Genomic DNA, 14,542 nt, shown 5'->3' with positions numbered 1-14,542 from the left:
AGTAATAATGTATTCTTTTATTCTTTCATAAAGTAAATAAAATCTCTTTAATATTAATTTTATGAATTTTTATTTTAGAGATGATAAAATTATTTTTGTTCTGCTAACTTATTGGTGTAAAAACAAAAAGTATTATAAATAATATATATCAGACTTTATATTGTATAAGATATATATATGTTAAATAGTCTTAAAAATTTTTATTTAATTTAATTTATATATATATATACTTTTTATTAAATTATTTTATATATAATAAGACATTTAAAAACTTTTGTAAAGCAATAACTTTGTGTGTGTGTGGGGGGGAGAGATGTATTTGTGTAAATTAATTGGATGAAATATAAAATTTTAATAAAAAAATAAATATTTGTTTTTTTGAGCTTGATAGTCAATAATTTTGGAGAAATATCTATATTTATTCCATGTTTGTATGCATATGTAAAAATAAATGTCATAAAATTGTTTGATGAAAATTGAGCTTAACGTAAGTCCAACCGGAAGTGCTATAAATCCGATGCCATCAGGTTTTCATAAAACTAAGAGAGTTGCGCTTCTATATTAGTTTATGATTATAGTATATTTCCGTTTCGAACTTCTTTCTGTGTAGTTTTCGCTACGCAACGTGGTATTTTTACTCATTAGTAAAAATTCACGGAAATTTGAAGAGAAAAAAAGAAAAAAGAAAACTCGCGATACAAAATGGTAATTTATATTATTTATCGTTTTTTAAATTGATACACTACGCATTTGTTGCAAAACGAAAACTCGAGGGCACATTATAATCTAAATCACGTGTATATTGACTACACATTGATATATATAATTGGCGCTATTGTATATACTTTTAATACATTTTACACACACACAAGTGCATTAATATATACTTAACTTAATTCTGTATGTTTTTCATAGACTTGCAAACGTAGGAATGGAGGACGTGCCAAGCATGGTCGTGGCCATGTCAATCCAGTTCGCTGCACTAACTGTGCTCGCTGCGTTCCTAAGGACAAAGCGATTAAAAAATTCGTAATAAGAAATATTGTCGAGGCTGCTGCTGTTAGAGATATAACAGAGGCTAGCTTTTACCAGTCCTATCAGCTGCCGAAATTATACGCCAAGCTCCACTATTGTGTTTCTTGCGCTATTCACTCTAAAGTGGTGCGTAATAGATCCAAGGCTGATCGTCGTATCAGAACACCTCCTGTCCGCAATTTCCCCAGGGTAACTAAATACAAATAATTATTAATATAATTTTAATACAAATGAATATATTTTGTTAGCAATTAAAAATGAGAGATTAAAATATTGGCAATGATTGATATATAATTATTGTTTTATATCAATTTTTAAATGTTTTATTATGTGTAACAGTGTAATTTAATATGTAGGATATATAAAAAAAAATCAAAATTTGAGATTATTCAACATACAATTGTATAATTATAAAATAAATATGCATTTTATATACATGTAAAAATTCTGTTTTCAGGATTTGCGTCAAGGCCAGCAGAACAGGAAATAATTTTATTATGTAAAATTAAAATTGCAATAAAAATTCATAAAACAAATATTTAAGATTTTTTATTTAATTCATATAATATAAATTACAGAGCATGATATTATTAAATTCACATAATATAAATTACAGAGCATAATATTATTAAATTCATATAATGTAAAGTACAGAGCGTGATTATTGCTTTTATTATTTCAAGAAAAGAGAAATTACATATGTATTATTTTACATATATATTATTTATCATGAATTAATATAGCATTTGATAATCCATTAAAGGAAGAAACAAGTATTAGATCCTTTAGAATGTATAAATTTTATGTATAGATTTATTGTACATAATGTGCATAGAAATAATAGATCTATAGATCAGCTGATAATATCCTCCTAAGTTTTGAAGCAAAACTTTAAATTTGAGCTCTGTCAATGAATTAATTGCATTTCATAAAAATACATACATTTGACTTTAGCAAGAAATTTGTAGTAATTATGTAAAATTAATGTACAAGTAATGATTTCTTTAGATATATTTGGCAATGAAAAAATCATTTGTTTGCTTCTTCCATTGCCTTTTTCAGCGTTTTCTCAAATATTTTTTTCGAATCGCAGAATCCTTGCTTCGTTTTACCAAATGAATTCGGCCCAGCTGATGTCGGTGTTTCGCGGCCAATATTTCGCATCCTCATCCTTGCTTCCGCCGGCATCTCTTCTGGTTCATCATCATCATCCGTATTAAACACGGAGGCCACTGTTGGTTTTTGTACTGTTGTTGCTTTTGGAGATGGTTTCTGATTTGAAAAAAAGAGAACTTTGTATAAAAGCAAATGAAATTTTTAAGAAAAAAAAAAGATTTTATATCACAGAACATATGCATATAGAATATCGATCTGTGAAAATATTTCACTTACAGAAGTAGAACCTAATTTAATCTGAATTCCTTTCTTCTGTTCAGTGCCAGCCTTTTTTCCAAAGCCAAATGTTAATTTTTGTTTCTTAGCATCGGATTGATTGGAGTCATCTGAGTCGCAATGCTCCTCGGATCTGAGCGGCGAACGGTCCCTATCCCTGTCATCTCCTCTCCTGTCCTCGGCTCTGTAGACACTTGACCCTGACAACGTCAAACACTGGCAAAGTTCAGATCAAGTTAAACAAAGTTGACTTTTTAACCGGAAATCTTTAAGCGGATTATGCTTAATACAATATTCATCTCCTATAAAAATTTAACAATTAGAAATTAGTCTTACAATCTTATTCATTTAAATTTCTTTAAAATAATAATAGTTATTCATAAATATGATAAAATCATAAAATGCAAAATATTCTTGTAAAGTACAACGTTACAATCTATTTTTTACAAAAATTAAAAAGTATAAGACTCGAAATATAAAATTAAACAAAACAGTTATAATGGCAATACGAGTCGAGTGTCGATGTTATAACACATTTATTTATAATACAATCAAATAAATATTGATATTAAACGAATACAAAGAGAGAATAGCGAACGTTTCGACCCTATTTTTGGGTCATCTTCAGCAATCTATTTTTTAATATAGATATGCATAGAAATTGAGTACATTTATTGTTTAAAGAACAGCAATAATGATCGCATTTTTAGTATAAAATACATCCGTCATGACGGAACATTGTTAAAAAAATTAGACGCATAATCAAGATAACATATTCTGAGTGTAATTTATGTTGCTGATTTTTCTTGAAAATATATAAATAAAAAATTAATTTTCGAGCATTTAATATCTCATACAGAATTGTACATTAATCTAGCAATTATATCAACAAATAATCATCCAGGTATCTTCGATGAGATATTCACGATATAACGAACGTTATTTAGATTGAATGAGAAGCGCGTATAGATAAAATAAACAAAACCTTTTCTATAATCGTCCCCGGGATTCCTTCTGGACATCTTGTTGTTGATATCCTATGGACGCAGCTCGAAATAGGTTTATCCTGACCAGCAGTCTATCCAGAGTCTACGCGAAATAACCTTTAAAAATCGTTACTTAAGTTGTCCTTCCGATTGTCCCGTCTGCCATTAGTGCCATTGCTTCCAACCATTAGACATTGAATAAAGATAGACTCAGCATCACAGATACTTTTCTGTCAGCCAATCAGAATATGTATCTTGATGCCAGTATTGCACATGAGATGTCAGCCTTTTATGCCCGATTTCACCAACCGCGTTTAACTTTAATCTTAGGCTGCGTTCCAAAATTCACTGCCAGTACTGAAAATCTATAGTTTACGTGACGTACATTATAGATTTTCAGTACTGGCAGTGAATTTTGGAACACAGCCTTAGTTTAACTCACTCTTTATCTTCTTCTAACTCTTCCTTTAGAAAGAGACAAAGAGTGAGTTAAACTAAGGTCCATATTCTGAATCTTCTTTTATCGATAAAAGTGCCTCTAAAAGTGGCCTATAGCCAATCAGAAAGCTTATATGCCACTTTTAGAGGCACTTTTATCGATAAAAAAGGATTCAGAATATGGACCTAAGATTAAAGTTAAACGCGGTTGGTGAAATTGGGCATTAGAATCAAGAAGCAATTGGCTGCGTTCAGCAGGAAAAGCTGCTTTGCCACTGTTGTAAAATTCGTGAGCCTGATTGGTGTATGCTCTTAATTTTGACTGAATCTAAGAGCATACACCAATCAGGCTCACGAATTTTACAACAGTGGCAAAGCAGTTTTTTCTGCTGAACGCAGCCATTATTTTCTTATGAATAATCTCAGACATAATTTTGTATATGGAGTTTAAAAATTATTAATTCTTGCATGTATAATTTTAGAAGGTGATAAATTTATGCAGATAATTGTGTGTGCTATTTTCTAACAAGTAAGTTTAATCATAATAAACACTAATATAAATATCGCTAATGTAAAAATTAACGTCAATTTGGTACATATTTTTCTACTGTTTTTCATAAATAAATGTATATATACATATATATCGATATAAGTAATTAAATTCTCAGTGCTTAAAGTTTCTAATATTACAAAGAATTAATTTGCATTATGTTTAAAATTTTGGATTATTGAAAAAAAAATTAGGTTAGTAAATTTTTTCTAATTGAATTTTCCATTCTTATCAAGAAATTAACAATTTCCTTTACATATACTTGTATTATTTTTCTTATTCGAGATATAAGAAATGATTAAAAGATCCACAATTGCATTAATTAATACATATTTTATTTTTTTTACAGCAAAAATGAATGTTGGTTTAATTCTTAGATCAATGCATCAAGCAATTGATTCTATTGCTCCAAAATTTTTAACAACTGGAACTGCTCAAAATATATTGCTTCATAGAATTCACTATATATGCGACAGGCAGAAATTAAATTATTCACCAAACAGCGGTATCAATCATAACACATCCTCTTTTCTGCAACCAATCTCACCTATATGTAATCCAGTATACGGCTTAAAAACTAAAGGCCACTTGCAACTTCGTTGCAAGGATTGTTATTTTGTATGCAGGCAAGAAAGGTGGTATGTGATGTGTAAAACACATCCGAGGCATAAACAAGTAAAAGTTAAGAAGAGAGATTACAAATCATGGATTGTAACCTGGGCTTCACAAAGTCCAATTCGAGGCTGGTAGTGATATTAATAGATTTTAAATCTTGAAATAAAATCAATGTATAGAACAAATAAAATATTAGTAGTTCTAAACAGTGTATATAGTACATGAACTGTCAATATTATCCATTATAATTTTCTATCTTCCATAAGAAATTAATTTATATATTAAAATTTTTTTCTATTTCTTATTATCAATACTATAATACTTTCACATAACTCTTAATCTAAATAGGACATTATACATTATATACTTAATCTCGAAAGGTACTAACATATATATAGGTCGTTAAAATATTTTTTTTTTCAAATAAAATATTTCTCGTTTTTCTCACAGTTTATTTATTTTGTATTCAATTAATAGAAAATTCTAATATAGTCTTATCGTAGTCTTATAGTTATATATTTCATACACATCTCTATTTAATGTTACTAAAGAAAAAATATAGATGTATTATATGTTTTAAATACATATAACAATCATTAAAAATATTGACATAAAAATAAATATATGAATACAAATATTAAAAAATTCTTTAATAATAATATAAAATATTTTATAATATATTATTATAATATATTTTATAATATATTATTATAATATATTATTATATTATAATAAAATTATAATAATATTTATAATATATAATTCTGTATATATATATATTATTCTTATTACTATGTCAATTACAATATTATAACATATTACTAATTTATATAAGAATTAATATTTATTTTAATATGATACCTATCATTTATTTTAATACGGGAAATTGTAATATAAATGTCAATATTAACTTTGAATCTAAAAACAACATGTAAATGTTAATATTTTACAGTTATTTAAAATTTGAAGATAATATTAACACTTACTTTACAAGAAAAATTTATAATAAATATTAAATTTTATGTAACTTTACACAAATTAGTGATGTGTTGTAATAGTAAAATTAATGTACAGTAATAATAATATTACAAAGATATTAAAAATGATTAAAGTAAAGAAAATAATTAATAGCAGACAAATCATATGAAATTAAAAATAAGAGAAAAAATAATATAGAAATTTACTTATTATATAGATAATTATGTCATAAATGAAAGCATTGCAGTTGTCATCTCCCATCTATTGGTTATCCATTTTTATGATATCGTCAGATTTTAAAAAATTAAATGATAGTTTAACAAACGCATGACTTGAGACCAGCGTATTTCTGTTTTGCGTTGAACATCCAAATTTAATTCGTTTACATTCTTGTTCACGAATTCCTCTATCTAAAACGTATTATTTTAACATTTACTATTATAGTAATAATTTCAAGTCGTCGCGTTATCCAAAGTAACATTTACTATAATAAACAAATTAGTAAATACAATAAGGCTCTACTTTAATATAATATTCTTTTTTTCATGGTATAAACTTTCATACGTTAATACATATATGGTATGTACAAAGATAAAGGCCAGCTTGATTAAAGGAATATAAATAAATATAGATTATCTGGGATTGTAATTTACCTTCTTGAGTTGATCCTTAGTATACACATTATTAATAATATGAGTTAATGCTGCAATTGTACTGGTTTCTCTACATAAATAAAATGACAATTTAATACATATGATAAATCATTGTGGTTACAAATAGCTACAGTAATTATAAATACATTTATGAAAAAAAGACCATTACCTATGTTTAATTGCTTTAAAATTGATTAATATGTATTCAAGTATTTCATTATTCCTTGCATGTTTTGCAACAATAGAAAAAAAGATAGAAATACGTTCGGTTGCTCGAAATAATCTTGTGATATTTTTGAAATCATGTTCTTTCATTGTGTGCGATAAGTATGAAAAGATTATATCAGAATTGGTAGTACAAGTCAAATAGTCCAGAATTTTATTATCTCGTGTCTTCTCCCATAAATTTAATGTTTTTAACCAAGTCTCAAAGTTCGCTATCATCATACCTTTACAGTACGTCCATTCTCTCCACCACGGCATAAGTCTAACATAAAATATATAGAAAAAAAATTAAAATTTGTTATAAAATATTATAATTTATATAATTCTCTCTTAATTAAAAATAATTTTAAGATATATAATTGCAATATGTATATATTCACAGGAAAAATGAGTGATTATGAAAAGAATTGATTTTATAAAAAAAAAAAAATTACTCATTCTTTTCAAAATCATCTTTGAGATGATGTTTCAATTTATGATGGGCTGTATTTATGCAATCCGGAAGCTCAAAAGTACATGCCCACTTTGCAGCTTCTTGTATCAAACATTTAGTAAAATAATCATTGACAGAAACTTCATCGTATCCTATTTTTTGAAGAATTCTATACAATATATCGCCCATATTTTTCTATAAAATCAATAAATAATATTTTGAGTTTTGTAGTAGTACTTTTTGTTATTTATAAAAAAAATTTTCTATCTTTAATCTAAATATGAAATTATATAAGAACTAAAACTGAATTTTTTTTGGTCACAGATATATTACATTTTCTTCCAAATTATTTTTATGCTTTATATGATTTTATGCATAACATTTTTTATATTAACGAGAAATCTGTTTTGCTATTTACCTTAATTTCTGTAACTTTTCTGGTTGAAAGTGAAAAGATTCTCGACATATATTCGAAAACTTTGAACATAGGATACCATGCTATGTAATTTGTTTCTTGCTTTAGATAGTTTGTGAGTTCCCAAAATATAGAAGAATGAAGTCTGCCTGATTCCATAAGATGAAATGCATCATCGATGATTTGAGCACGATTAAGAATATGTATGTTTGAATATCGTGGAGAATTCAGGTAATACGCGATTTTGTGCCAATTTTTAGGATCATAATTGACGCGATAATATCCTACCGTAAAATAAATCAATTTTATCAATTATATGGGATCCTTTTGATAAGATTTATTAAAAAAATATCCCTGGATATAAAAAAATGTATTTTCTTTTATTTTTTAAAGAATACAAAAGTTTCAATAGATTACTCGCATAGCGCGTATTACAGAAAAAATTGTAATCTGTGCGAATTATTTATAAATTTATTTTATCTAGATAATTGTTGTATGAAGGAGTAAAGAACATTTCGCATATAATTAAATTTATTTTTTTTACATAAATGCTAATAAATAGATTCAATTACATGCAAGAAAGAATTTACTATAAACTCAAAACAGCAATATAAAACGTAAAACATTTCCCATGCTATATTTTATCGAGTATCATTATGTAATATGTGATATAATTTGCGTTCTTATATAATATATATATATATATATATATAATACAAATAAAAATGTGTGAATTGATGTAAAACTTTGATTATATAAAATAGGTGGTATTATCACCGATTAATATTTACCTATTTGTTGTAAATTGACTATTATCCAATCCTCTTTTCGTTGGATAGTCATTTCGATAAATGGATAATTTTTCGGTGTAAGTTTTAGCCAATAGCCACGTAAAATTTTGGTAAAATCGTGTTCAGTTTCAGTAGTGGCGGTCACAAATAGAAACCAATTATCTTGCACTGATATATTATTTTCCACCGATAGTGTCACTTCTCTAGCATCAAAATAATCTTGTTTTACATTCAATATAGGATAATGCATTTGATTTGTCCAAGCATCCATCATCCGTGATATATTAATTGGCGGTGTATTAATTGGCGTCTGGCTAATATGCGAATAAGTTAATTCACTTTGTATAGCGATCCATAAATCATTGGGAACTGCTGATCTAAATTGACTAAGTTTATAAAATTTTATATTATTGAGACAATAAAAATGATGCAATGAATTGCGTTAGAGAAAATATGATTATTGTGCATTCTATGTGTTATCTTTTTTGCCTTTTTTACACCATTATTTTATATTATAATTAATACTCACTGGCTTATAACATATCTTTCGATGCCTTTTCGAAATACATCATCAAATAACATGTATAACATGCGCAATATTACAGGAGCTATGATTTAAATCATAAAAACATGAAAATAAGATGTTAAATATTTAAAATAAATTTAATATAAATTTCAGTGTTCAAAGTGTTCGTGAACATAATCGATATAATAGAAAAAAATTAATTTAAAAAAATTGTATAATTATATTTTTTTTATAGAGCAAACTTAACGTATAAACTTAACGTGATAAGCTGTTAATTTGTTTAAAATCAGCCTTCTCTCTCTCTCTATTTTTTTATAACATTTATGTTCACGAATTTATGAATTACTATAATTATATTTACTTAAATTTACCTTTAATAAAACGAGAAAAAGAATCAATTTCAGAAGGATTATTGACTTCTGATATAAGAGGTTTTATAAGGGAATCAGTATCCAAATGAAGAGATTCGTGTTGAATTTGAACTACAAACAAATCCAATATCCGAAAATCTCCAAAAATCTATGAATGAAAGTATTGATATAATTAAATTATATATATATATATAGAATTTGAATATTTAATAGGAATAGGTGTCAGCATTAAATATGTGTCAGTGCTTCTGCTCATTACTGAAAATAATTACATACTATTTGTATATATTATTAAGTTTAAAGATATTGTAAAAATTTATTAAAAATAATTAAAATTATTTTTAAATGTATGTACTCTCGTCAACAAAATTATCGCATAGGAAATTTCATGTCAAATTTTCGCATAACTTCAAATACGTATAATTCCGTCGTTAGATTTAGAATTTATCCTCCCCGCCTCTCGTCATCTCCTTAAGAGGACGTGTTTCATCTCTAAAAAATTGCATAATTTGACGCATTCCACGGGAATAAATTTTTTTCGCAAATTTCATGATAATCATTGTAAAATATGGACTTTTATATGTGTATTTAAAAAAAATGAAATTTGTACGATTTTTTTTTCGCGGAGTTACGACACATCAAAGTTACCTATACATTTTTGTTCATTCGCCGCCAACATTAGCATTACCCGATGCGCACCACGAGGAGGTTGCTGGTTTACTTATTTGAAATTATACGAAAATTTGACATGAAATTACCTATACGATAATTTTGTTGACGAGTGTATAATATTGTTTGCTTAAATCTTGAGATTTTTATAATATTTAAAAGAATTGAGCATTTTGATTTTAAGAATTAAAGGAAATATTTCCATAAATTTTATAAGAATTTTTTATATTTTACATTTTTATATTATAATGTGCGTTTATTTTAAATGTGTGAATAAACTAAATATTAAAAAATATATTAAAAAAAACCTTATTAATGGTATCCATTCCCAATAATATAGCAATTCCATCATTCAACCAGAGATAAGACCAGGAAGATGGACTGACCATATTACCAAACCATTGATGTGTAATTTCACGTGCTACCAAGCGCGCTACATCAAATTTGCGAGCAACAGGATCTCTGTTTTCTATATAGATAATATTTGCTTCCCTAAAAGTTATTCAAAAATAATACTATTATGAAAATATGATAAGAAAATAAGATTTTTTTGTCGTTATATCTCTATATTAGAAAATGATATTTAAAAAGATGCAATTATATATATCTTATTTTTCATTATTACATTCTATATATATAAAGTAAATTGTGTCTTTCATATGTTTATTTAAAACGAAAATATTCATGTATGTGTTCTCAATAATTTGATATAGGAATTTAAATCGCGATATATAATTTCGATGGTAATATTTGATTCAATCTTCTTCTAAATAACTTTATAATAAGTATTCCATTGATATGATAGGAAAATAAGAAATAAAAATCACAAGTGTGCGGCTTCAAAATTGAAATTTAAACTCATATAAATAATTTCCATATTTACATCAATTTGAAAATGAAAATATACTATTTTTTATGTAATATATTTAGGAACGGTATGTGATAAACTTATGTTTATCTTGAAATTCATTAATATATGTATCATATATTACCGTGATTTATTGATCTAGCTATAAAAATATATGCTATTGAATTTTCTAACTTTATGAATGCTAACAATAATTTAATAATGAAATAAAATAAATATATAATAGATTAAAATAATAAATAAAATAATTAGTAAATTAATTTGTCTTTCCAATTATATGTATGTATTACCTATAAAAGATGAGACCCCAATATTGTATGCTATCGTCTCGTAAATCTGAAATTGCAATATGATCCACTTTTGTAATCATTTCAATATTTAGCAACGAGAGCGTCCATTCAATTCCGAGAAGTTGTGAGACAGATTCAGCAATTATCTGTGCGAATATTATTTGTTGTACTTGTTCTACTGAATATTGTTTGTACCAATTATTGGTGACCCGATTTGAGTCAACATAATAATTAGGTATCGGTGAATTCAGCATGAAATCTTTTAATATAGTCCGTTTGACTTCTATATATGGAAATGTCCATTTTTCGTGCAATATGCGGGTGGAAAGGAAAAGATCTTTACACAGCACAATTGCCACGAGATATATGGGCATTTCAGGAGTATCGTGAAATATCGTCCATGTCATATTATTTCTACCCTCGTGCAGTTTTTGTACTGGCATATTCGACAAAGCTGTGTAGTTTTTATGATGCTTTATAACAATGTGAAATGTAGCCTTCAATACCGGTTCGTCCCAACATGGCAACATTCGTCGAGCATTAATAAATTGGAAATGCGTTGCGATCAACCACCTATCAAAATTTAAACGATACATTGTTAAGATTAGAATAAATTTTCAACTATTATGCGCGTTAAAAGCTATAGAATATATCTAAACATAGTTTACGAGTAATTATTTGGAGATAATATTCAACATATTTAGTTTTTGTCAATTTACATTGCAATTTCTAGGTTTCATTGTATTATGTGTGTTTTGTTATAAATAAAATTTAGTATAATATATATTTTTGTAAAATGTAAAATATGTGTGTGTAAATGAAATAATTAGTATTTTTACATTCAAAAATTTCTATAAATTCTAATTTCTATAAATAATATATTTAAATTTCCAAAATTAATCTCTAAAATTAAAAGTTGCAACATGAAAGTAATATGATAAAAAGTAAATTTTTTTATCTTTGAAATAATATTTCACAATTATGTAGAAATATGTAATTATACTTAGATATTGGAAAAAAGATTTTGTGTATATTATCGTAAAGCTATATTCTACTACCTATTTAGATGTCGGTATGAATTTTTGGAAATGATTTTAAAAGGACAGTGATATATAAATAGTCTTTATATTATTTTATGACATTGCGCTTTCAACATTTCAATTCGCTCACGTTTTATTTTTGTTCTTGTTTGTTTGATACGTTTCATGTAGAAAAATTCCTTCTCCTTTGTTGCTATCCAGAGTGCTTTTAAATGTCATTTTCAATATGTATTTCCCTTGTAACATTGTAGTGTTAAAATAAATGTTGAAAATTTGCTTTTCAGGTTGATATGCATAATTCGTTGGATAATAAATTGTGTTTGATTGATCACTTAAATTTAGCTTGATTTTCATCTGATTATCATTTATTTTTACCAGTATGGATTGATTTATTTTTACATAAGGTTGTTGTGCATACAGACTTATGTTTTGTGTTGGATAAAGAATTTGGATTACAATATCGATCATACCAGAAAATTTAAATATATTTACATTGTCTTCTTCGATATGCGGTATTAGATGGATGTCATAGTGTCTCGGTATTATTGTCTCGGTATGATTTGATAAGCGATTAATCAAAACCTTGTGGTCTTTATCGACACTTTCGTTAAAATTAGCTGTCGTGCCGATGAATATTAAACAGCTATTTAACAATAATATTATAAATGTCATGTCGGATGATTTCAAGTACCTACAAGAATATTTTCTTCGTCAAAAAACGAATAATAAATAAGATGTAAAAGAGCGAAAAAATATTTTTATCATAATTATTACATAAAGAAAGTACGAGTATAAAAAAATACAGTGTGTTTTTTATTAGTTGTTACTAATTCTGCATAAAAAGGAATTAACTTTTTTGAAAAGTAAATTTGAATTGGAAAATAGTATCTATTTGAATAGACAGAATCAGAGTGAATTTTATCAAAGACAATAGAACATTTAAGAATACTTCTTTCGAAAATAAAATATGTGAAGAACATAATTTAAATAATTTTGAAGAATCATGTATTTCTATATCTTGCATATTGTAATTGGCATTAAGACAAATTTAAATGTATTACATAATGTTGATGTTTGCAAATTTAATTTCTTTCGTTGCTCGTTCCGGTTAATAAAAATATAAACATCTTACGCGGTATACAAAGGCGTAAGATGTTTATATTTTTATTAACCGGAACGAGCAACGAAAGAAATTAAATTTATTTGAATTTTTTTGGACATCTCTATAAGGCATCTAAACAAAGATTTAAAGATGATCTATCGATTTTTAGGTAGAAGCTTTTTAACATTTTTATGCTGTTAAGATTTTTTGGTGTATATTATTTCTCTTTTATACACATGAGTAAATTGAACTGATTGCGAATCGAATCACTAATTAATCTTTTGTTCTATCTTGACAATTATGATATATATATACTGCAACAACGAAGATTGGCATTATTTGTAAATTATTCGTTGCTCGTTCACTGAATATTAGATATTTATATGTTATGAAATATATCCACATACATTACATAGACTAGGAATATATAGAATATAATTATAGAATACAAGATTTATAGACAGCATTGAATATCTTTAATATTATATAATATTTAACATAAAGCAAATATGTGATATAACTTTAAACATATATCTCATTTTTAATTACTTTTCTTTCGAATTTAAAATCAATATGATATTGTGCAATGACATAATCTTATATATTAATGTCGTCTATTAATTACCTCGACTTGAAGTAAATTAATTTTGAAAAAATACTGTTGTGTTGTTTAGAAGTAATTAAATTATATTCTATATAGATATTCCTTTATCTTTAAAGAGATGTATACATATGAGTGTTCTGTTTCAATGTGATTCACTTAAATATAGTTAAATTGTATATTGATTAGAATATAATTTTTTGTAATAATTATCGTAATTATCTAATTATTTATCACTAGAAGTTGTTAATGATAGAAATATATCTATAATCTTACCACCGTGATCTTATTACTTCGAGAGATGATCGGAAACTAACAACTCGATATTTAGAGATAGAGAACATGACTATTTAAAATGTAAATAAACTTTCTGGATCATATCTTTCTCTCTTTTTCTTTCTTTTTTTATATGTGTTTACGTTTAGACATAGGGTGTCCAGAATTAACGAATTTTCTTTTTACATTACGGCTTAAACTGCAAACGCTTTAATTTTAAGATTTTATCTTTTAAGATAAAAAACATTTTTCTATTTTAATTTAAAGGATGAGAGTCTTTAAGATAAA

The 14,542-nt window shown here is 26.1% G+C and overlaps 3 protein-coding genes across 4 annotated transcripts; 1 reads left to right on the top strand and 2 right to left on the bottom strand.

Annotated features, from left to right (window-relative positions):
- The first annotated feature begins 551 nt into the window (after positions 1 to 551).
- On the top strand, positions 552 to 1,571 carry Rps26 (ribosomal protein S26). Its single transcript, XM_083102264.1, has 3 exons — positions 552 to 705; positions 916 to 1,224; positions 1,493 to 1,571. The coding sequence occupies exons 1-3, from the start codon at positions 703 to 705 to the stop codon at positions 1,523 to 1,525; spliced, it is 345 nt and encodes a 114-aa protein (XP_082958390.1). The 5' UTR covers positions 552 to 702; the 3' UTR covers positions 1,526 to 1,571.
- On the bottom strand, positions 1,559 to 3,608 carry LOC145973086 (PEST proteolytic signal-containing nuclear protein). Its single transcript, XM_083102263.1, has 3 exons — positions 3,413 to 3,608; positions 2,428 to 2,627; positions 1,559 to 2,307 (listed from the first exon to the last, which is right to left on the bottom strand). The coding sequence occupies exons 1-3, from the start codon at positions 3,447 to 3,449 to the stop codon at positions 2,065 to 2,067; spliced, it is 480 nt and encodes a 159-aa protein (XP_082958389.1). The 5' UTR covers positions 3,450 to 3,608; the 3' UTR covers positions 1,559 to 2,064.
- A 2,435-nt stretch (positions 3,609 to 6,043) lies between these two features.
- LOC145973335 (aminopeptidase N-like) lies at positions 6,044 to 14,278 on the bottom strand. 2 transcript variants are annotated; one of them, XM_083102613.1, is made up of 12 exons: positions 14,255 to 14,278; positions 12,406 to 12,981; positions 11,236 to 11,808; positions 10,386 to 10,569; positions 9,409 to 9,556; positions 9,041 to 9,119; positions 8,512 to 8,897; positions 7,724 to 8,004; positions 7,307 to 7,500; positions 6,817 to 7,134; positions 6,648 to 6,717; positions 6,044 to 6,404 (listed from the first exon to the last, which is right to left on the bottom strand). In XM_083102613.1, exons 2-12 carry the CDS (start codon positions 12,945 to 12,947, stop codon positions 6,291 to 6,293), a joined length of 2,889 nt encoding a protein of 962 aa, XP_082958739.1. In that variant the 5' UTR covers positions 12,948 to 12,981; positions 14,255 to 14,278; the 3' UTR covers positions 6,044 to 6,290. The 2 variants fall into 2 exon arrangements, with proteins under 2 accessions (XP_082958739.1, XP_082958738.1); XM_083102612.1 differs by having other exon boundaries at positions 12,406 to 12,966; positions 14,255 to 14,276.
- Positions 14,279 to 14,542: the final 264 nt, after the last annotated feature.

Source organism: Camponotus vicinus, unplaced genomic scaffold, assembly GCF_025532165.1.
Source record: "Camponotus vicinus isolate PSW18456_S1 unplaced genomic scaffold, iyCamVici1.0 SCAF_6, whole genome shotgun sequence".
Classification (NCBI taxonomy): domain Eukaryota; kingdom Metazoa; phylum Arthropoda; class Insecta; order Hymenoptera; family Formicidae; genus Camponotus; species Camponotus vicinus.
The sequence above is the reverse complement of the archived record's forward strand: the minus strand, read 5'-3'. Positions and strand labels throughout refer to the sequence as shown.